The 26,141-nt window shown below is 19.9% G+C and overlaps 1 protein-coding gene across 2 annotated transcripts in view; it reads left to right on the top strand.

The window, feature by feature from the left end:
- Window positions 1-26,141, top strand: part of LOC122719043 (forkhead box protein O) — a 334,732-nt gene that overhangs the window by 217,754 nt on the left and 90,837 nt on the right. For both annotated transcript variants that reach the window (XM_043944569.1, XM_043944568.1), the window contains exons 6-7: window positions 2,142-2,465; window positions 4,055-4,373. In XM_043944569.1, the coding sequence (XP_043800504.1) occupies window positions 2,142-2,465; window positions 4,055-4,279 (549 nt within the window). In that variant the 3' untranslated portion in view covers window positions 4,280-4,373. The remainder of the gene's footprint in view (window positions 1-2,141; window positions 2,466-4,054; window positions 4,374-26,141) is intronic.

Below are 26,141 nucleotides of genomic sequence, written 5' to 3'. Positions count from 1 at the left end.
TCAGTTTCAGAGCCGATTAGATAGATAAGTACGTAGAATGAAATCTCAAATGATGAAAACCATTTTAGAATTTGGAAATTAAGTAATCTTCGAGCTTATTTTTATTTGATAATTTAAATAATTTTTAAATAATTCGATATTTTTAATTAATTTTCTTTATTATTTGTCTAATACATTGTATTAATGGTCAGTTAATAGTTGTTAATCGAAATTTTATTAATTTTATTAATTTTTTATTAATTTTATTAATTTTACTTAATTTTAAAATAATTTTATTTTCTTATTTTTGAGACTAAAATGATTATTTATAAATAACTAGTATTTATTATTTAATAATTACTTAATAATTATTAAATTAATAATTTAATAATTAGAGTTGAGATTATAATTATTATCATATAATATATTGATTAATGAATTATATATCGATAAATCTATTGTGTAATATTACTATCAAGATGTTGCACTAAATTGCGTATTTTTATTATTAAATAAATTATTTTTAGATAACTTAGATTAACTTTCAACAAAATGTTCTTTTATACAATTCCTATAAGATATTATAACCAATAAAAAGGTTATGAAGAATAATATAAAGTTTAAAAAGTTAATTAATTAATTAATTAATTAAATGATTTCAGATATTAATAATTCTCTTTATCTTTATATTATCTTTTGTATAATATTCGTGAATTTAATATCCGCAATTGATTGCTGAAAAATTTATAATATGTAATCTGTCTATAGTAACTTTGCACAATCATGAGAATTTGATGTTTATAATAAAATTAATGTTTATAATAAAATTATAATGAAATAATTAAAACATTATATAAAACCTCAAAATAAATAATACAACATATAATATAAATATAAATATATATATAGCAACAGTAAATAACACTATTACTGATTAGAATTTACAAAAGATCTAATTAAAACCAATCTTCTGCGGATACAAGAGTTTTATATTTAGTTATTCTCCTACTGATGTTCATCTTAATTGAATAATGAATAACTTAATTCTTTAGATTACTTGAACTTCTTTAAAATTTCTCTCTTACAAAAAAATTATTTTTGATCGAATTTTGTCAATTAGTAATTGTAAATTTTATTTTGCGGTCAAAAATCATTAACTTTCCATTAGATTAATTTATTTGTCGTTATACAATTAATTGTTCTATTAATTAATATAAAATTTTTATACAGAATTGAATGAAACTCTAAATCAGAAAGGATGAATATTCAATAGAAATGATTCGTAATTGGGCAATAATTTTTCAATTTTGAATAATCAATAATCAAACTTATTTTTTTGCTTCTATCCTTAAATAAAAAATAAATTCTTTCGATCATAAATTAGATTTTAGAAAATATATTTGATAATATTGTTTGAAATATTACATTTGCTGATTATTTAAATTTAGTTTAAAGATCTTCTTTCTTATGTTCAAAGATTATGCTCAGAGAGTTACACTGTAACTTATGTTTGTAATGAAATATTTATAGATTATACGATGACATAATATTATAGAATTATAGAAACTAATGTATGGTAGTATTCTGGAAAAAATAAAACATATTTATTTCTTTTTAAATGCTTGAGATCAATTAAATGCTTAACATATCATTATATATGCCTCATAATACCGTGATTTTCTTCAAACGATTCGATTTAAATGATTTCATTGAAGAAATTATTGCGATATAAATTATTTAAAAATATTGTGACAATTGGATCTCTTCCGTGATAAGTTTATTTTACAAAATAATTATTCTATATAGATTTAATTCTAAACTTTTATTTAGTAGTTTTGGAATAAATATTGATTACATTATAATCTAATTATTTAATGCAATCTCTTTTATCTAAGAGAAATGAAATAAATTTAATATTCTCAATTTAATAAAGTAAAAAATAAATAAAAAAGAATATTAGTTTTATTTTTAAAAATAATCGCATATGATATTATTTCATATTACATAATCTCTTTTTTATTTGTAATTAAATTTTTCTTTCTCATTCTAATATTTATCATTATATCAGAATAAATAATTTATCAATCAATAATTTAATTTTATTTTTCAATTGTTTTATTTCAATTTCAATCATTGTATCCTTTTCCCTTAAAAATTATTAGAATTTGAGTCCAGTGGCTGGAATGTCGCCATCATACCAGCAAAGCGAACCAAGCCCCACAACGTTAGGAAGTAATCAGCAGCAAACTCTTCAATACATGATGCAGACGCAACAATGTCAGCAGCAACAACTACCACAACGACAACAGCAATCACAAACGGGAGTAACAGACTCCAGTTCATCACAAACATCTACACCATGTGACCCCACACCAAGCACTATGATGGGCCAATTGATGGGAGCCCTGAATAATTCAACACTCCTTGATGATTTAAATATTAACATCGAATCGCTGCACGGTGGATTTGATTGTAACGTAGAAGAGGTACGTTCTGTTTTTATATTTTTGTTATAGAATAATACATTTAGAATAATTAAATGTTTTAATTATAAAAAAAAATGATTCATAAATTTTAAATCCTTTTTCAGATAGAAAAATATTCTGGCATTCAAATTTTATTTAAAAATTTATTTAAAAAATACTATTATATAATTTTTATAATTGTTATACTAAATTTTCTAATATCCAAATTTCTAATATTTGAATATCTACTTTAATAGCTGATTTTAAACTACAAATTATTCATAAACTATGGATTGTATAAAAAAAATAGTTCATATAAGAAAAATTTTTTATAAATTTTTATAGAATTTTAATTTTTTTATAGAATTTTTTATAGAATTTTAGAGAATTTTTATAAAATTTATGAAGATCAAGGAATATGCTCTTGTCTTTCATACAGTAAGTTACAAACTTCAAATTAGAATATCTGCTAAATTAGTGATTTTTCGACACAAATAGCTTATGATATAATTTTGTAGAGAATAATGAATTGCATTAATGCATTAAAAAATATTTAAAACATCCATTTAAAACAACATATATTATCTTCATATAATATATTCTTCTCGATATATTTGTTTGTATAACTTATACTTATAATATATAAAAATATAAATAAATATAAAAATTATATATATATTATAAAAATTCATTTCTTATTTGAACTATTTTTTATAAATAAATAATTTAATAAATAATCTAAGAGTAATTTGTATTTTTAAATTAAAACTATTATCGTATATATATAATTTTCTATGTTTAGCCAAACGAATCTTGCGTGTGACTTATTATGAACAGAATAGTAGTATAATAAGAATTAAATAAAAAAAATATAATTTTAATTATTGAAAAAATATAAAAAATAATTAAAAAATTCGGAAATTATGAAAATATATGGTGTCGTTTTTTATTTTTATTTTTTAACAAAATTTTATAAATACTAATATATAATAAATATAAAATATAGTAAAAATAGATGTACAGTAGAAGAAGTTTAAAAAATCAAAAAAATATTAATATATAATGTATGTGATGAATTAAAATTAATTAGGAAAATTAAATATGGAAAATAATAATATTTAGAAATGAGTAACAATATTAAAAATTCGTCATAGTATCATCTAATTGAATATTTATAAAAAAACACTTTCAAATGATCACTATAAAAATTTTACTATATCAAAATATCATTATAGAAATTTTTAGAAAAGAATTTAATAATTATTTATATATAATTATTAAAAAAAACTGTGATCTAACAATAAAAAGAAATGAATATTATAAGAAAAAATATAAGAAAAAATAATTGTTTTAATATTCCTTTAATAACAATTTATTTATTTTGATGAATTTGTCTTTCTATTTACAAAAATAAGAGATTATTGTATTCTATTCGTATTTATTTAACATAGGAGAATCGCCTCTACTAAATCGTATCTATTGAAATCATAAATTTACGGATTTTATAGTTGAAATTGGACTAACATCAATTTTGTTATGTATCACTTCATCGAACATAATCAACCATACAAATATTCACCAGTCATTCAAAGCAAAAAATATAATTTCAGGTAATCAAACACGAGTTGTCGATGGATGGTACGTTAGATTTCAACTTCCAACAGAGTGTAATGGGTACGGCTGCAATCCAAGTAAGCGACAATAACGTCGGTCAGAACGGCGCCGTTTCGCAGAACAATGTGATAGGCACGACGACGACCGGAAACGCGACCGCAGGTGTTTACGTGAGCACCAATGCGGCCACTCCTGCTGCACCCCCCTCTTGGGTTCATTAGCAGTGGGCCCCACTGCCCTCGACATCCTCGTCGTCCTTGTTATCGATGGTACTAGATAGACAAGAAGACTTCCAGTTTGAGGGACAGTTCATCGGTGAGTCAAATATGATTTATCTAAATGAATTACTTTACGATTCAATTTTCTTATGATACATTATTAAATACAAAAGATGACAAATATATATATATATATATATATATATATATATATTAAATTTGTTAAAATGAAAATCTTAATATCGGTATTTTCAATTTTTTCATTATTTAAATATTGCATATTGAGTTAAACCTTATTTGTTTGAATATATTAGTCAATAAAATAATTTCGTGAATATAATAATATGGATTATTTTTAATTAGACTTTTAATTAAGATTTATTATCTCTTCTAATCGATTATATAAAGGCATTAATATGAAAATTGTTTAATGTTAGTGAAGATGATATTTTAAGATATTCATAAGTGATGAGTCAACTGTGGATCTTTATGCATTTATGTAAAATTTAAATCTACAAAAATCTGCAAAAATCTACATATTATATATTAAAATATATTATGTATATTATAATATTTGAAGAATATACTACATCTCTATGTAAACTCTATTTTTTTTTCATAAAACTTTTGCGTAAACATCTGCAGTCTAGAGACGAAATATTACATCTTTCTTGATAATTTGATTCGTGCTTTCAAAAAAATAAATCATCTTGTATGTATCATCATCTAATAATATTCAGGTCGATAGCAAGTGATTCCGTTATCCTGCTAGTTTGCAAGTACAGAGAAATTTATGATCTCGAATAGCTACGCTTTCTCTCCTTAAAGCACCTAGTATATATATAATAGCGATCGAACATTTAATGTTCGAAGCTTCATATTTTCTTATATGTTTCTATTAGCTCGAATAATAGTAACTAATTATTCGAAAGATTGAAATCCGTATGTTTTGTTGTTCTGACAACTAAGACAGAATATAATTCACAATTGTTTTCTGTTCAACATATATAATTTTTTTTTGAATATAATTATCCGTAGTATGATTATTTTTACAATTTAAAGATGATTTTACATTCTATTTTACATTCTATTTTTTCATACATATAACACATAAAACATATAACACATAATTGTTTGCAAATCGACTATTTTATATTATAAAAGTGATCACCAAAATCACATATATTGTTAAACAAACTAAAACACGCTGTGATTTTTAGTGATTTTCAAGATTAATATAATGTAAATGTTTAAATTTTATATATAGATAGATACATATAAATGTCTCTTTAAAATAAAGAAAAAGTTTAAAATAAAGAAAATTAATTGCAGTTATTATTTTTTTTTAATTTTTTTAAATTTTATATATTTATAAAATTTTTATTAAAAAAAATGATAAAATAGATACTACAAAAAATTGTCTTTTTTGAAATTTTCTTCTTTGAAATTTTTTTATATATTTTTCTGTACTGAATCAAAATTTAGAAATTGCTTGCTATGTTAAATTTAAAAGATAAATGAATAAAAAGTATTTTATTAATTTTTACTATATTTACGAAACTATTTCAAAGAAAGAAATTTTTTTCTCAATATTTTTATCAACTATTTATAATTATAATTTTCTTCTATAAAATAAAATTTAATTTATTATTAAAGAATTTTTTTTATCGAAATATATTGCTTCGAAATTATTCAGTTATTTTTTATCTAAAAAAAAAAAAAAAAAGAAAAGAAAGAAACAAAAAGAAAGTTTACCAAGATTTGAATTTATTACCTTCACATAATAAAATAAAAGAGATTAAATAAATAAATTAAATAATTTTAATTTATGTAGTAAAAATGCTTAAAAAACAAATATCATAATATTTTTTAGTATTTCCTTTATTTATATGTGTTAAAAATGTTAAAAAATTATTTCAAAATGATATATTTCGGCAAAAAATTTTATGATGATAAATTAAATTCAATTTAGTATATATATCAAATAGTATATATAAGTATATATATAGTATATATAAGTATATTTGGATCTTTTTTTATTCGATATTTTTTTACACAATTCCCAGTCATATAAATAAAATATTTTTATTGAATGCATTTCTATATTTTAAATTGTTTTTTGTATATTTTGTATATTTTGCTTTGATATAAAACAAATTTTATATTTTATTGCGAGTCAATTGTTATGATTTTTTTTATATATTATACATCCATCGCGTAAAATTATCGCGTAAAAAGTAATTCAAGTGTATCATATACTTAATCAGTACTTAATCATTCATATTTATTGTATATTTTTTGTATATATATTTACATATTTTTGGTAAATAAATTAATATTCAGTTTATTTATTATTAATATCAACAAAAATTGTCTAATATCACAAGGATTATTTCATAGATATAACTATAATATAAATTTTTAATGCTTATTTAGTATTATATATGATATATAATTTTCATCATGCAATATGAAATTCAAAAAAAAAAAAAATATATTTGAAAATATAAAAAATAAGTAGATTTAAAATTACATTAGATTTAAAAAATTGTATATTCATACAATATGTTGATATAGTAATGAAAATCGGTAAAAAAAGAATTGAAATAAGAATCGATCTTGTGTTATTTTAGAGTGCATGTCTCTAAAAATACTTACACTCTATATGATATATCTATATGATATAATTTTCACTCTTTTTCCTGATCAATACAATGTTTTAAATTTTATATATCTTTCTTAATATTTTTTTCTTAATAGTACAAGAGAAAATCAATCGCAGTTAATATCTTTTTCTAGAATTGTTTCTTCTTTCTTTTTTCTTGATTTGTTTATGTGTAAAATGAATAAAAAAAAGTGATAAAATAGAAACAGAAAACAGATTTCTGATATTTTGTTATTTAAGAATAGATTTCTTATGTATTTTTGTGTGCTGAATCTGAATCTAATCAATATAAAATATTTTATAAAAATATTCTAAAGAAAATAGATTCTTCTTTCAATATTGTTATTAATCGTATCAAATAGTATTATTTTTCTTTTATATATATACTATTTCTTATATATACTTATATATACTTTATATGTTTTGTAGAAGAATTAAAAAATAAACACAATTGCATTATTCAGTATATCGAAGAAAATATGAATTTGAAATATTCATACAGGATGCGCAAAGATTTTTAGAATATTTCCTGCGAACTAATTAGTTTGCGCTTTCGCAACTGTATTAAAGTAAACGTATTAAAAAAAAATTATATAAAAATTAAAAAACTATGTAAAAATAAATAAAACGTATTAAAAAAATCGTATATAAAACAAAAATATCATGAAAAAAGAGAACTGTGAAAAGAGAGATATATTAAAGTTAAGCGTAATATTAAGTTTTAACAAACATTTTCTTATCGTATAAAAAGAGATCTGCATATTAAATGTTAAATATAATATTAATAAATTATTATAAACATATTAATATTATTATTATAAACATATTAATAAACATTTTATAGATATTTTAGTATATTTTTCTAATTATAGTATTATGATACATTTTTTCTAAATTCTTTAAATCACATGATAAATTTTTTTCTAATTCTTTACAACATAATAAATCGTAAGTGTTAAAAATAACCAGTACAAAAAAGGATCGATCTGAAATCAAGAGAAAATAATATTTCTACATCGAAAAAATTGTGGAAGTGTCGGAAGTATTAATATGATTCCGTGTAAAGAAGTAGCATGTTATTTCATCACAGGTTGCCAAAAGCTGATATCAATCCAACCCGATATAAAAATATTCTGATTCGTACAAGAAAGATAAAACCTTTCTATTTGGTCGAATGTGTTGTAGAATGTATATTGTATATTTATTCTATTTGTTTTATACATCAAAATATTTTTCCAGACAGAGAACAGTTAAAGAACAGAAAAATACGTTTTTACAATCGAAATAATAACGTAGATTCATTTATGTATTACATTTACTATTATTGGAAACTTCATTTTCTTTCTTTCTCTTTTTTTTTCTTTCTTTTCTACAGGTAGATTTCATTTAACAAGTTATGTTAACTCTAAAAATATTTTACGTTACGTATCTTTACTCATTATTGAAATTGTATCTTAAAATCTCTTTTCTAATCCTTTTCTACATTAAAATCTTTTTATCACTAATTCTCCAAAACATTTCATTACTATCTTTCCTCGTTTCATTGTATAATCTATATCAAGAACAAAACTCAGGAATTTAACATTCTCATAATACTGTTGAAAAAGCTATTAAAAAGATATTACATGGTAATTATATCTGAAAAGATACTATTAAATTGTGACTAAATTAGTAATTATAAGCGAAGTAAATATTTCAAAGAATGCTATACATAACTTCAATAAACAAAATATACATAAAAATATACAATAAAATATACATAACTTCAAAAAAAAAATGGCGATCATTATAATATTCATAATATAGAATGTCCCATTTAAATAGATTTGCTTGAATATCTGTCAAATTATTAATGATACAAAAAAATATTTTAAATAAAAAATAAATAGTTTCAGAGAACATAAATTTTATATGATTAATTTTGTTCTATCAAGATCAAAATGAAGGTCAATTTTTTTAAATTATATAATTTTTATTGCATTCTTAGAAACCGCTTATAATTTTCTAATAAAAAAAATATTAAACTATTTATGTTGAAAAATCTTTAATTTAAAATATATTTTAACTTGAAGTCTGTAAAACTCATAGATATAAAAGACAAAGAGAACATATACCGTTTCGTTTTTTATTTTTCATATTTTACATACAAAAAAATAATCAAATTATAGATTCTCTGAAATTATTCAATTTTTATTTAAAATATTTTTTTTTTATCAATAGTTTGACAGATATTTGAAAAGATCGATTTAAAAGAGGACATTCTATATGTGTTAGTATGAAAAGCCTAATATAGCGTAAATGTACAATGATTAGTAAAAAAAATATTAGAATGTTAAATACAAATCATTATCTTATATACAAAAATAATATTATTATAGTAATAAAAAATATTACATTTATATTTAAAGGATATATTTTTTTAAAAATTGGGAAAAATGTTCTTCCTATTATTATTAATATTTTGAAATCTCTGATTCCAGATTAGATTTAAAAGAAAATTCTTCGACAAAATTCATTGCGAAGTCTTTATGTTCGGTATGTTCATTGAAATAGTAATTTGATGTGTTACTGTGAACATTTCCTTTGCTATATTCTATCATAGTTTCTATATTCTATCTAAATTTTATTAATTTAATATTAATCGTAAATATTATGGAATGACATTTGAATTATATTTTCATTGTTTTTAAAACTGAAGTAACATTTGAAATGTGAGCAACATTATTAATTATATATATTATTAATTATATAAGCTTTGCTAATTAATTTCGACACATTATTAGATATTAATTTTTTATTTTTGTCATTCATCATCCATAATTTCACTTCCAAGACAAAATGTATTATTATTTTTTGATTTGGAAAATAAGTATTATTTCTTTTCAATTACCCATTAAGATCACATTTTCAAACTTGATATAAAATTTTTAAAATGTGTTGTATTTGATAAATTATATCATTATATCATTCATATATTATATTCAAAGAATCATGTAGATAATGCATATCATGCAAATAACTACAGTCCATTTTGAATTATATTATAACATTCTTTATATAATCTATATATGTATAATACCATTCTATGTCATTCTTTGTAATTATTATTTGAGTATTTTGATTTAAACTCCGTTTTTTCGATTCTCTGTTATCTATTTAAAATCTCTATTATTGTATAATCTTTGTCGTCAACTGCGAATTTCCTTTTTCATGTCGTTGCGAGTTCTTCTTTTTGTGAAAAATTTTCTTTCTTTTTCTTTTTCTTCTTTTTCTCCGCGTTGCTTTTCTGAAAATGAGATAAAATGTCTTCTATGGAAGGATGGACGATAGTTTGGACAATCTTATGAAAGAAATTACAGGATGCATGTCCGATACGAAAAATGTCATCGATGTGGGACTGTTCGAAATTTTATGATTTGTTAACACAGTACTTAGTATGCAAAAATTGAAAAGTTCAATTTGCTGTTTATCATCAAACAAAATTATCAAACAAAAATTTTTTAACTTTTTGATGTATATAATTATATATAATTTATATTAATATTTTTATATCATTATAAAATATCTAAAGAAATTTTTAGTCTTTCCATTATTAGTTTAATTTTTCCAGAATTTTGGAATGTATTAAGACCTATTTTATTCTTTTTCACCTTTTTTTATTAGATTTTTTTCAGATGAAATTAAGATTGAAATCTTTTTGTAATTTGTAATAATATATAAGTAAAGAGAGATAGAAGATATTGTAGTATCTACATATATACATAAATATATATGTATATATCGAATAATATAAATTTAGGAGAAATTTTAACAAAACGATTTAAAATCAATATGTTTTGTAGTTTTCAAATATATAATTTATTTATTTACATAAAAAATAATGGCATAGAAAGTTAAATTTCTTATATACATGCTATAAATTTTCCAAACTGAAAATTGAAATAATTATATCACTATTTTGTATCAATAATAATTTCAAATTTGCTTCTATTAATATAAATATAAGATCTATATCTACATTACATTTCTATTTTTATATAAATTTTTCAAAAACCATAATAATTAATAAAAATAATTAATAAAATTTATCTATTTTCAAAAATATAAATTTTTAAAAAATCTTTTGTTTAAACTTTACAATTGAATTATCAATGTCAAGCAATGATATACATATATATTTTCTTAGGAAATTTAAAATTTAAACATTGTTGCTTGTATTTGATGTTGTTTGTCATTTTTTAAGTGACCAAAAATAATAATAGAACATTTTTTCAGAACGTATCATTTAACTTTTCTTTAGATCAATTCACAAAAAAAAAGAATTTTTTTTTATTTCACGTACGTCAACGGATTCCACTTGGATTCCATGTTTTCGAGTTTTCTTTATTTCCATTCTACGTGCGACAAAATCACGGGAGAGTTACAAAAAACAAAATCGCAACAAATTCCAACGTACAATCAGTGTATGTATCCCGGATAAAAAGCGGTCTACTCGTAAGCTTCCAATATGTCATGATTTCCGGAATTATACGTGAGCTCGTTTAAAACCAGCCCGATTAAGGCGAATCAACTTATTAGTGCTCAATATTCGCAAATCAGAATTACGATTCGTTGGCTTTTTTTTCTTTTTTCGTTTTTTCTCTTTCTCTCTTTTTTTTTTTATTTCGGTTCTCGATGAACTCGAAGCTCAGTAGCCAGAGGATTACCAATTGCGCACAAAAATTCGTAGAATTTTTTCACATTATATGCATTAATCAATCTTCTTCAGATATTGCATTTTTAATCTTTAATCGCTGATTAATCGAATACATTAAGGGCATTATGTGGATGTTGGATAAATCCTAGATATAAAGAATGTTGTAATCACTGTCGAAAATTTACTGTAATTTTATAAAGTGATTCTACATAAAGTATTTTTTTAAATCTTTTAATAAAGAACTGAAGTGTTTTTATATCATTAAAATTATTTTATAGGAAAATATTGAAAAATATAAAATTGAACTTGAATTAGATATATTGATACGAGATTGGTTGAAAAATAATGTATACATGTTTATATCTTGAAAACGAAAGGAAGAATTTAAGAAAATCGAAATAAAATAATAAAACAAAAGTTATCATTATCTGAATTATATGTTTATTTTTCAATAATCATTTAAAAAATTATATAAATATCTTCCAACATATGAGATGATTTTTTATTCCATCTCTGAAATATTTCGATATATATAACATTTCTAAATTTAAAATTTAATTTAAAATTTTCCTCATTTAATTATCTATAATGAACATTTTTAAAATCCTTTTTGAATGAAAAAAAAATAAAATTCATAAGTTGTTTAACTAAGTAAATATGAAGTTAATTTAAGTTTAATGTTTAGAATGTAATATATATAGAGGATATTGCGTGTTTATCTTATTTTTACTAAAACGTACTTTCTATATTCTTTTATTTTGAAATTATGTATAAGTATACATTAATTTTCAACCGATCTTCATATAATCTTCTATAAAACTTAAATTATATTACGATTCAAACTACGATAATATATAAAATGATAAAATAAAAATATTTATTTTGATTTTGTTTTTACTATTGCTTGCATAAAATGGAACATAATATATTAAATTAAGCCATTAGATATTAAAATTATAATTGAATAAGAAAATTACTTGAAGTGAAATGATTACATATGCAATTTATCAAACTTATCAAATATATATGATGTATATATTTATATTATAATACAATAATATGATAAATAAAAATATATATAATATGATGTATGATGATATATATGATAATACAATATTATTGATTATAATACAATAATATATAATATAACATAATATAACATATATATAACATAATAATAATATATTATTATATTATATACATAAAGTATATGGAACATTTTTAAAAGATTGATTTTAGAGTACACTTGTATTATAAAAAAATTATATTGATATTCATTTAATGGCTAAATCTTTTATCATCCAAAATATTTTGATTAAAAATTTCCAGAATATTGTATTATAAATGCAAATACACATTTAGATACATAATAACAAGCAATAGTATATTAATTGGTATTAGTATATATTTATATTGGTATTAGTTTATATTTATTGGTATTAATTATATGTAATTGAATTTATTGTTTATATAGTAAATAATATAGATGTGTATTGATGATAAACTAAGTTTTTCAACTAGTGATAGCTCATTTGAAAATGTAAACTTATAATATACATATATAGTTTCTAAAAACCATATAATTAGTGATTTATCTCAATTTATCGGTCGTGTAACAAAAAATCTTCATATCAATAATAACTGTGCTCTAAGTTGGAATAAATCTAAACAATAAGTTTAAATTAGAATTAAAATTAATAAAGAGATAAGATTTATTATCGACATAAAATTTTTCAGAGATCTCGTTATTGAAATACTTTCTTAAATTAATGAATATATATTTTTATATTTATAATAAGTATAAATATATAATATGTAATGAATATGTTTATATTATGAAACAGAATTTTATCTAGAATATAACATGGTAATTATTTAATCGACTTCATCAATTTATAATTTTACATTTATATTATGTTATTCCAGTAGTTTCTAACATTTGAAATCTATTTTAATCAATATCAATTTGATAAAAAATGATTTCATGATAGAATAAAAATGATAAAATAAAAAATTCGTTTCATCTTTCTTTTATTCGAATTAGATAAAAATATAATCTTATATATTAATCTTATATATTAAAATAAAAAATACAACGTATTTTATATATTATAAAATTAAATTATATTCTGACCCAAATCCAATATCTCAATCTTTAAAATATCTGACAACTGCATAATATTATTAAAATGCTTTTTTTAAATTAATGTTTAACAAATAATGAACGATTAAAATTTTTAAGAATTACTTAAGAACATCATTTTTTCTTAAGATTAAGATCATTGGATGGAATTGAATTCCATAAATTGTATCTATAATAGACATATAAATTTTTGTTTGATATGTTAAAAATTAAATTTGAACAACGATTTTTATGTATATATTAAAAAAAGTTGTTCTCTGATAATATATTTTAAGGTCATTGAAATCAATGAAATATGTGACTCTTTGTATGATTATATAACTATTTATTATTAATTTTTCGAAGAACAAATAATATATTTCTCAAAGAAATATTTGATCATCAATCGTGACGTTATTTCATTTGTTAGAAAAAAATTCAATAAATTTTTATAGAACAGGATTTTATACAACATTATAAAAATATTATTATAACAATTTTTTTATAATATATATATGTATTTTTCATAAGATAGCATAAAACATTTTGCTATTTTAATATGAAATAAAATTTGATATGAGAATAGTTATATTAATTATATTATAAACATTTTATTTATTCGTAATATATAGGAAAATTCTAAACGAAACATGTTATTAAAATTTTATAACAATTTTCTATAATACGTGATTTCATTAAACGTATAATATATTAATCTTATATGGGAGTTTATTCTAATTTTAAGCAGGATCACTTTACTATATGCGATTATTTTGCTGTTTTTGAATTTTATGTCTTTATATGCATTTTTTTCTTACACTTATTAGAATTTTATTTATATCAGAAGAATATTTAACTTCGCATCATAAAGTCTCAGAATATCAAATTTACACATATGAATTACTAGTATTGTTACTACTTTTTTTCAAATATTATGTGCCCTATTCTAATATGAAGACAATGTTTTCGTAAATGCTGTCAATTTTTAAAAAATTAATTTTTTATTAGTCAATATTCTATTAATCAGAAATGAAATTTGGTATATTTTACTTTTATGATAGAAATTTAATATTCTTAATATTCTCTACAATAATTAAAATTGAGAAACCATTAATGTTCGAACAAATTATATCGCAAAAACGATTCGCTATATTCTTGAGATTATCATACAGTTTATTTTTTTTTTAGTTAATTTAATTATTAATTTCAAGAAATGTTCTGTTTTAAATTATATTATAATTTTATTATATTATAGTTATAATTTTGTTTTGAAATCGCATTTTAATCTAATTCAATTTATTAAATAATTAAAAAAAAAGATTTATTTCATTTTTTCATGACTTAGTATTAGTTAGAATAAATAAAACTGTCTACAGCAGAACTAAATCAAGAAATTTAATAATCTTTATCATATTTATTATTGTATAATAATATTGTTTAAAAGATAATTTCTATATAATATTCTATATAATATATAATAATTTCTATAATTTTTAATGATATTTATTTTGAATCAATTTATCTGATTTGAGTCAATTTGTGAGAAAAAATGTAAATTCATCAATAGTATTTTCAATGACTCGTTTATTCCAAACGGCGGTCGCCTTTAGTTTTTTATATATTTATACAACACGCAAAAGTATTTAACGTGTTATATCGATTTGGATCGATTGTTTAAATATTTTTGCAATTTGAAAAATATCCAATAATATTTTGCGAATATCAGAATTGTGAATTGTGAATCTCTCTAGAAATTCTACATGTGTCATTCAATATCCAATGATCGGCGAAGTATAAACAAATCGCGGAAAGAAATCGCACATAGTATACCACGATTTATAGTAGTGTACATCATGACAAATACGCATGTGCACCATATTCCATAAAAAGTCTATTGATGTCTAACAAGTGAATGGTTATCGAATATGACCACAACTAAAAAAATTGAAAAATGATTATATCATGTTTTGAGGAAAGTTTTCTGACCTTTGGTTGTATACAATAAATGAAAAAATTTATCTTTTTTTATTAAATAAAATTTAAATTAAATTATAATAAAATTTGCTATTCGTTTAAAATATACTACATTGCTGATCTTAATATTATACTATTGTGTATGTGTGTATATGTATGTATAAGAATTAGTTTACAATAAATAAATTCTTGCGAATATGATTGGCAGATAATTTTCGAATAGTTATTCAACTTGAAATCTTTAAGTTTCAATTTTATGGAAATTTTAAACAAATTTTGTTTGGATTAAAAAATTTTACTTTCAAATAATAATATTTTTATTTGTTAGAATAAACCAAGCAAATCATGTATGCATTATATTTTTTTATTATATATATTTTTTAAAATATAATATATTTAACGTTTAATATTTGAGTTTGAAAAATGTTTCCAAAAAATTTTTTTCAATTTATAAATTATTATTTAAATTATTCATTTTTTATTTTACGAATAAATTTTTTTTTAATTATATAATTTTTTAAATAGTTGAAATATTCTACTATACTATCAATAAAATAAATAATATTTTATTTTTATAACTATTTTTTTATAGTTTTATCTAAAATTTACATACATATACATTTACATTATATATATATAATATATTTTATTATATTTCAAATATTTAATTATAATTATTTCCTTTTTTTTTTTCTATAATCCAAAAATTTAATTCTTTTATATGTTCTGCATGAAAATTAGAATTAATATATAACTAAAAAATAAAAAAATATAAATTTTAAATTTAAAAATTAATGTTATTGCATCTTTCTTGTCTTTTTCCTAATCACATTGATTCAAGTTTTTTTATGATTTCAATCAAATTCAATCGATGAGTTATACATATTTTTTGCCTTTTATCTTATGAAACGTATATGTCATGATAGAGTTAAGGCAAAGTAAAAAAAAAAAAAAACTCTTCGAAGACTCCTGTAATTCGTTTTTCAATATCTTCCATGTTAAATAGACCGTAGTAGTTCAGCGTAGCGCACCATGGACGACTACTACTTTTTCACGTTACCATACAGATTTTATTTTACAAATTATCCTTCAGTGTGTCACAACGCTAATTTACCCAACAACGCAAAAACGATATGTACTTAGCTGCTCACCCCTTTAACTACGATGATGAAGCTTTTTAAATTAATCTTGTAAATGTTGATAAAATATAACAGGCTTTAAAATTATATTTTTTATTTTACTTGTTTATTTATATTTTTTATTTTACTTGTTTATTTATATTTTTTATCAATTGCATAGTTAAATAAGTATGCATAATTAAATAAGAGTTTTCTATAAAAATGTTATCTATAAAACAAAAAAGTAATAACCTTTAATTCCATTATATAATATAATTTTAAAATAGAAGGAAATGTAATATTCTTGTTAAATATCTCAATATCAAAATATAAATTAGATATTAATATATAATGAATACAAATTTTAATAAATATATAATAAAATAAATATATAATAGAATAAATATATAATGAAAAATTATATTTAAAATACATTCCATCCATGTTAATAATTGTATATATAAAGAACAAGATAATTTTTTTGATATTCTAAAGCAACTTAATCTTATTTTAAAATTACAATATAAATATTCGCTAAATAGTAAATAAATAATAAATAGTAGTAATTATTTTTTATTTTTTAAACTTTTTAAAAATAATATTGATCATTAATTAATTACTTAAAATATTTCATTACAATTTATAATTTAAATTCAAAAACACAAAAAGACGAGTACCACATTGAAGATGATTATAATATCAGAAATTAAAATTATTAAAAAAAATATTCGTAAAAGAAACTTCCACAAAAAATATTAGAATTTCCATAAAAATATTGTCTTTTCAGTTTGTAATGAAAAAACAAATGAAAAATTGTGATATATTAGCCATATAGAAAATGTATCAAAAAATAATTATGTTTATCACAATTATAATATAAAATAATTTTTAATTCGATAAAAAATTTTGTAATTTATATTAATAATTTAAAATTAACATTTTGTAATTTTTAACTTTTTTATATATAAATAAGTTAATTTTTTTAATTTTATTTATTATTATAATTTAATTCAATAAATATTTTAATTTTTTAATATGATCAGAAATGATAATACTTTTTTCACTTTTCATTTTTTATTAATAATTTGGATAATAATTAAAATACAAATAATTAGATACAATAAAATTTGATATGAATATCAAATAAGTAAATAATATTTTGATATTATAAAAATTTATATATTTATATATTCTCTAATCTTATATATATTTTATTTTATAGTCTATTTTATACTGTAAATATAATGATAAAAAGTATGTAATATAAAAACAACTATAATAATTAAAATGTAAATATGTTTCTATATATATAATATATTCCTATATATTATGTATATATTAAATATATGACAATTAATTAAAAATGATTTATGAAAAATACTAATCACAGCTTTAGTTCTTTACAAGTTTCAAAATATATAATGAATGTTATAATATTAATATATTAATATAAAATAATATATATTAATAAAAAATAATATATAATATAATAATATAATAATAAAAATATTAATATATTAATATATATATATATATATATATATATATATATATATATGAATAGTGAGGGCGTTGTTTTAGAAGATATAACAATAAATTATAGTAATTTATTTCATATTGATAAAATTTGTTATAATTTCGTTTTGTTATATAATATGTAATTTTTAATCTATATATAGAAACAAGAACGTAATGTTCTTTTTCACTAAGAATATTGAACAAATCGTGATATAGCTGATTAGAAAACAAGTTAAGATTTTCTTAGCTGATTAGAAAGAAAAAATCAAATAAAACAAATATGATAGCACAGCAACTGATTAATTAGTTCGCGGTTTAATTGATTAAGTAATTTGATTTAGCTACGATTTGTTTACTATTATTTTCTCTTAAATAATTCGGGTCGAAAAAAATCCTTCGAATTTCTTTGAAATTCAAATTGTGAATTCTTGCTAAATATCATAAACGCATTCATTTATTACATAATTTGAATACATTTAACGTATTAAATTTTTTATTTAAATAATATTAATTAAATTATTTTAATTTAAATTTTAATTTATTTTTTTATTCTTTAATTTAAATGTTTAATTTATTAATTTATTTTTTAATTTAAATTGAATTATTATTAATTGGAAATTGTAAGTAATATTTCACTTTCTAATATTATCTGATATTATAGAATATAATCAATATTTTCACTTCGCATATTTTCTTTCAAATCTATTTTATAATTAGTGGACAATCAGATAAAAGATATTTCTATATATCGATATATCGATTGAAATATATCATTTGAATATATTCGTTATTTTATAATGACTTCTAGTATAGGATATGATACATTGATTCAAAAGTTGAAAAAAGTCATTAAAATTTAAAATCAAAAGTTTTATACAGATATCTTTAATTTATATAATATCTAATATCTATAATTTATAAAAATATTACAAAATTGAAATTAATATCGGCGCGAATTGTGTATTGCGAACTGATTTCTATGGGAAAGAAAATGCGAAAACTCATATGTCTTTTATTCCATAAAGAAACAAATCATAATAATAAAATCACAGATTTTTGTAGTTGAAATTTATATCAATATGTTCTGAAAAGCTTAATATTCGCTATTGTAAAAAAGTTATAGCTCATTGCATTTAATAAAAAGAAAGTCTTAAATCTGTTGAATGATTATCGTTGAGAATGATTGACTGATTCAATACACGTAATATATAATTGTTTAACATTTAATATATGTAATCAAATTATCTATACAAATTAAAATAAAATAGATGTAATATCAATTAAAATAAAGTAGAATGTATGATATATTATGTATAATATATATAATTATTTATGTATAATAATATTAATTTTTTATATTTTATTTAAATTAATATATTCTTTTGTAAAAGAATTAGAAATTTAAAATATAATTAAAAAATATATCTATATCAAATTATGAAAATATTTATTTTTCTTTATAAATTGTGTTATAAATGTTCAAATATTTTAAATCATATATTAAAAATAATACGATTTCAGTTCATAGTCACATACTTTTACTTCTTTCAACTCCTTAATAACTCCTTAATAATTTTATAATTTTTTTATAACTTAAAAATCTCTGCACAAAATTTTTATTTGAAATCTTAAATCTCAAATTATGCTACATATTATAAAATTATATAAAATATTATAAAATATTATAATTATAATAATAATTATAATATAATAATAATAATTATAATATAATAATAATAATTATAATATAAATATTATAATTATAATAAAAAGTATCTGTTTAAAATCTATAAAAATTACTTATCTAAATTACTCTTTTAAATTTAACAGCAATAAATATAAAGTAAATAGATGTAATATCAATTAAAATAAAGTAGAATGTATGATATATTATGTATAATATATATAATTATTTATGTATAAATAATATAATAATATATAATTATTATGTAATAATATTAATTTTTTATATTTTATTTAAATTAATATATTCTTTTGTAAAAGAATTAGAAATTTAAAATATAATTAAAAAATTATCTATATTTTGTTTTTAATTATCAGTTCCAAATTATTATATATAATGATAAAAATAATAAATAAAAATAAAATAAATATTATATTAATAAAATAAATATTATATTTTTTCATTAATTAATGATTAAGAAAATATTAATTGAATAATGATTATAAACTGAAAATATAAGCTAAATGTTTTTCATTAATAAAAAATATAATATAATTATTTTCATATTTACATACTTGAATAATTGTGCATCAATATTCCTGTGCTCTTCTCTAAAAGAGCTCTTATATCAAGCTTTTAAATCGGTAATGATCTATTGAAGAGTATTTTGTTTTTCTTGTATTGCAGTTTGCTTATTACAAGGATAAAATGCATCAAAGGAACCATGGGTTGAAAGTCAATTGTTCTCTTGAAAATTAATGTTGAAGTTTCATTACTCCTTGCAGTGACTTTATTTATAATGTAGTTATTTGTATGTATACACTATGTATACTTTCTAGCCAAGCACAGAGAAAGTAACTATGCTATTAACAAAGCAGCAGGAAATTATCCTTCAGCTTGGAAAATGTAATAAAGAGCATAAGTGAACCAATCGATGAAAAATTGTCGATATTTTAAACTTATTCATAAAAAATTCATAAAAAAAACTTCATAAAAAGAAAGTTATACAATAATAATTTAAACTCATTTTAAAGCGTGAAATTTCTACATTCTAAATCTTGAGTTTGTTTTTTCTAAAGATATTTTTATATTATGTAGAAAATTAAAAAATTATTTTTTTGTTTAAAAATTTGAAAAATTTAATCGATTGTAAATAAAAAAATTTTTTTCATGATTCAATCTGCAATAAACTTGAATATTGAAATCTCTCCTTTACAAATAATTAAACTCTAAATATTAGAATTAAATCAAAATTGAAGAAAAAAGTTAAATTTTCAAAGTTTTTAGCTATATTCAAAATTCAATAACTTGATAAAAGAGAATCAGACATACAGCAAGTTTTAGAGAATTTTGATTGAAGTCATTGTTAAAGGGAAGTTTCAATTTTCACGTTTATTGTAGATTTAGTCACACAAAAAAGTTTTTCAAACTTTACAATCTATTAAATTTGTCAAACTTTTGAAAAAAAAACTATTTTTATTATATGATATTTTATATGATATAAAAACATTATTATTTGCTACATATAATAATATCTTTGAAAAAAAAAATAGAACTATAAAAATTTAAAGTTTTAAAAATGAATTCAATCTTATTTTTTTTAATATATATAATAATCAATCTACTTTCTTTTTTTTTATCAATCATAACAATTTAAAATATCGGTAATTTTTCGAATATTGGTTCATTTACGATCTTTACTATATATCACGCTTTTATGAAAAATATTGGAATATCGCATTTAGAAGAAATTCCATACTGATATAATTTTTAATCTATATTTTAGTTTATATTTAATGCTGTTCAATTTGTCTTTTTGTTCCTGAATAAGGGTGTGATTATATGAAGCAGTGAGAATCGAGGATAATAGCGAGATGATCACAGCAAATTCAAAGCAATATAATACAATTCGAGTGTAGCAGCAAGGAGAGCAACGTTTTTGTTCTTTACTTTCTACTCCGCTTTCCTTGCAACTTTTTTCACTACCTCACTATAATCTTGGGCTAATATTGAGGGTAAAACAAGTTATAAAACTAGTAAAGTGGAAGTTTAAGACTTCAGGCTCTGAAAATTGCCATGAAGACAGTAAAAGTGGTTCAATTCTTTGGCGAATTTTCACATATAGAAGAATACATGACGTCACTGTCCCTGCTAAATTAGACAAAAGCACGTCACGTGATACAATGTTTGGCGGAAGCCTGGTCACGTGATGTACTTCTAATATAGTAGAGAGAGTGTAACATCACGTATTCTCTTCCTGAAAAAATTCTCTGCAGAGAAATTGAAATTGACTTTTAGTATAGAAGCATATTATTCGTCTAACAATCTTTGACTCTACTTGTAAGCCTAAGACAATGTTTAACTGTTATCCATATGGATAGATGGACATAGTTGCCAGACAAAATCTATATTTTCAATAAATGATGTTACATCCTTACTTCAAAAAAGTAGAATGGCAAAAAGCTAACTGAGAAGGAACTAATGCCAGATTAGATTATGTCGTTTATAAAATATATACATATAAGGTTATATATAATTAAATCTCACGATTTTCGTTGTCATGTTTCATTGTATGACAGCATGACATTGTATATCGTTATTGTACAAAATTTAATATCATGATAATGCGACGATGATAAAAATTATGACATCATAATTATGACATCATATTATAATATATAAATTGCACCAAAATACTTCGGATATGGAATTTTGGAAAAAGCTATCTAAAAAATATATAAATAAAAATTTGAAAGGAAAAAATTACTATTAATTATATTTTCAAGAATTATTATATTTATCTATTATATTATATATTATATATTATATTATATTTATATTAATATTTACATTTATTATCTATATATTTTGAATAATTCAAAATATGAGAAATTGCTTTTAGAAATTATTTAGAAAAATTGAAAATTTCTGATTTATTCCGTTAATTCATCTTTTTTTTTTTTTAGATATTATATCTATTAAAACAAAAATATAAGCACGGAACTTACAAATAGATAAAAGATATACATAATTTATATATAGATAGTATTCTTGGTTTGATCTGTCTTTGCTTGAGAATTTATATTCGTAGTATTTTTATTCGTAGTATCCTGCCTTTTGGGAAAATGTATAGGATATGTAACCTCGGAAAATAGAGAGTAGAGATATCTTAGGTAAAGAACGAGGGAAACAGGATAAAACAGAGATCGAGATTCAGGAATGAGAAGTTGAAATTGGGATGACCAATTTATCATAGATACAATTATTCGTCTCGGCATACGACATTTCAAAAGAAGAAGTACTGAAATTTATGTATTAAATTGAGGTACTTCGAATTGCTGCAATTTACATGAAATCATGAAATGCAGTAGTAAGTATAAAAAGTGAGAAATTTCCAGAAACTTATTATAAATATAAATAATAAATATAAGGAAGAAAAATATAAGAGACCAAATGTATTTTCTACAATATTTTTTATTCAAGTAATTTAAATTATAAATTAAAAATTTTTTCTCTTATATTAAATTATATTATATTAAATATCAAGATAGTTTTAAAACTTGTTTATGTAAAAATTATTTAAAAATTTTATATTTATGTAAAATACTGCATAAAGAATTTAAATATTTTATTTCATAGTTTTGAAAAATATTTAATTTCTTTTTTTGTAATATATTGTAAAATGAAATTTCGTTATCAAATATTTTTTTTTATCTAAAATCAATATGATATTAACATAGATCAATCCATAATTTAGTAAAATTATTCAATCTATTGGTATTTAATAAAATTATCATCTATACTATAAAAATCCTCAAATTTATAAAAATTTATTGTAAAAAAAGTTTCTAAAAAAAAAAAAAGAAAAAATAATTTTAATGTATTTGTTATCAAAAATATCATAATTAAAAAACGATTTTTAAAATCATTTACCACTTTTTTTTAATTTTAAAAAAAAGTTTAAAAAAAAATATACATTTTTTGAAGAAAAAACTGACATGATAGAATAAACTAAAATGAATCATAAAATTGAAAAAGAAAATATGAATAATAACAATTCATGAAATTTTAATTCAAGTATTGTAAAAAAATTTCATAATTTCATATTCGATATATATAACAATAATAACAAAATTAAGAAAAATGAATTATAAGGATTAAATTAAAATTATAATAATGAGAGAGAAATAATAAAAAAAAACAGATTTTTACAAGTATGCATATACATAAAAATTATAAAAGTATTACTCATTTCACATACATGACATTTTAATATAAATACAGTAAAATAATAGCGTTATTTTTCTTAATTTATATTATCCGAACAATGTAACATCTTGAAGCATTAAAATATGATTCCTCATATAATGCATAATGTTTGAATATGTATATACTTTTTTGCATTTAGTCAAATGGATTTTAATTATTAATCAATTAATTTATTAATCGAAATTAACAGAATATGATAATGTGATAATAATAAAATAAAAATATACAATTTTAATTATTACAAAAAAATACTAAATAATTAAAAAGCTCGAAAGTAATAAAAGTGCAATAAAATCAACAAAAATATGTAACAAGTCTGCAGTTATTAAAGGAATATATTTCGTAAATAATATGCAATATGTATAATATTCAATATGATAAATATCAATATCAAGAAGTTTAACGAAAAATCCAAAAAGTAAATTTAGATTCTTGAAATTTGAGACTTCAGAATTAAATGAAAGATTAATGGCTGGTTTTAAATCTTTTTCTTTTTATCATTTATAAATAATGTAAATAAATAAATAAACGATTATTAATATTGAAAAGCTTATATTTTTATATTTTTATATCTAACAATCAAATATCAAAATCTAACAATCAAAAATATACATGATTCTTAAATAAAAAAACTATCAATTATTTACTACTCCAGTGATGTAAGAAAAGAGAAAAGAATAATTTTGGTATTCGAAAAATATTTTATTTTAACAATTTGCCTTCTTCAATTGTAATATACCATTGAATTGTAGATGTTCATCTGTAACATAAAACATAGGCATACCAATATATTTAGTATGCAAGCACTATTTATCATACTGCATTGCATATTCTTCTACACTATTTATATATAAGATTATAATGAAAGATGAGTCGTATAATGAAAGATATTTTCAATATATAAACGTAACTTTCTATAAACGTAACTGAATAATTTTTTCGAAATGTGTAATAAAATGATTGTATAAAAATTACGAAATGTATAAAAGTTATAATTATATATATATGTATGAAAAATACAATATTTGAAATACAATATTATGAAATTATATGAATTTTTAAATAATAATTATTACAAGTTACTAAGTTTTGTATTTTAATATAGTTTTAATATAGATTTCGTCTAAACAATCATCTTATGACTATTGCATTTCAATGTAATTCTAATATCAACTAATATCAATTCAAAAAAGAAAATTTAGAAATTGAAATTTCTTTTTTCATCTTTCGTTTAGAGAATCAAAAATCATTTTCTCATCAAAATCAAAAATCTAATCATAATTTTATGATAGTTATTCTGAATAATTTTTAATATTAATGAACAATTTCTACATAGTTCATATATTCCATACAATACAATTTCTTCATACTTCCTGTTATTCATTTCGTAAACATTATTCAATTGACTGTGTCTAGAGGTTGGAGACCTTTTCTTTTGTTTATAGTTTAAGAGCATCGTAGCTGAATGTGTAATATAATATGATAAGAGGTGATCACATACCGATGCAATCAGTACAACGTTGTCACAAATGCCTCGTATAGAATTCTATGATATGGTATCAAAAGTTTTTTACTAATTTCAATATAGAACCAATAATATTCAATTTAATGAGATACGTTTCAATAAATGTAAATTGCATCGCATAAATAGAATATCGATTTATAGTTTTTAGATTCAAATATATAAGAAAATATTAAAGTCTTTGTCTGATTTTATATGCTAAAACTCTCGGTTCGGCTATAAATCCGTAAACATTAACACTTTTACACATTTTAAGATTTTAACAAACAATAATTATAACAAGTTAGATTTGATTTA

This window comes from Apis laboriosa, unplaced genomic scaffold (assembly GCF_014066325.1).
Source record: "Apis laboriosa isolate Shangri-la unplaced genomic scaffold, ASM1406632v1 scaffold69_cov144, whole genome shotgun sequence".
Classification (NCBI taxonomy): Eukaryota; Metazoa; Arthropoda; class Insecta; order Hymenoptera; family Apidae; genus Apis; species Apis laboriosa.
Note: the sequence above shows the minus strand (reverse complement) of the source record. Positions and strands in the feature narration are given on the sequence as shown.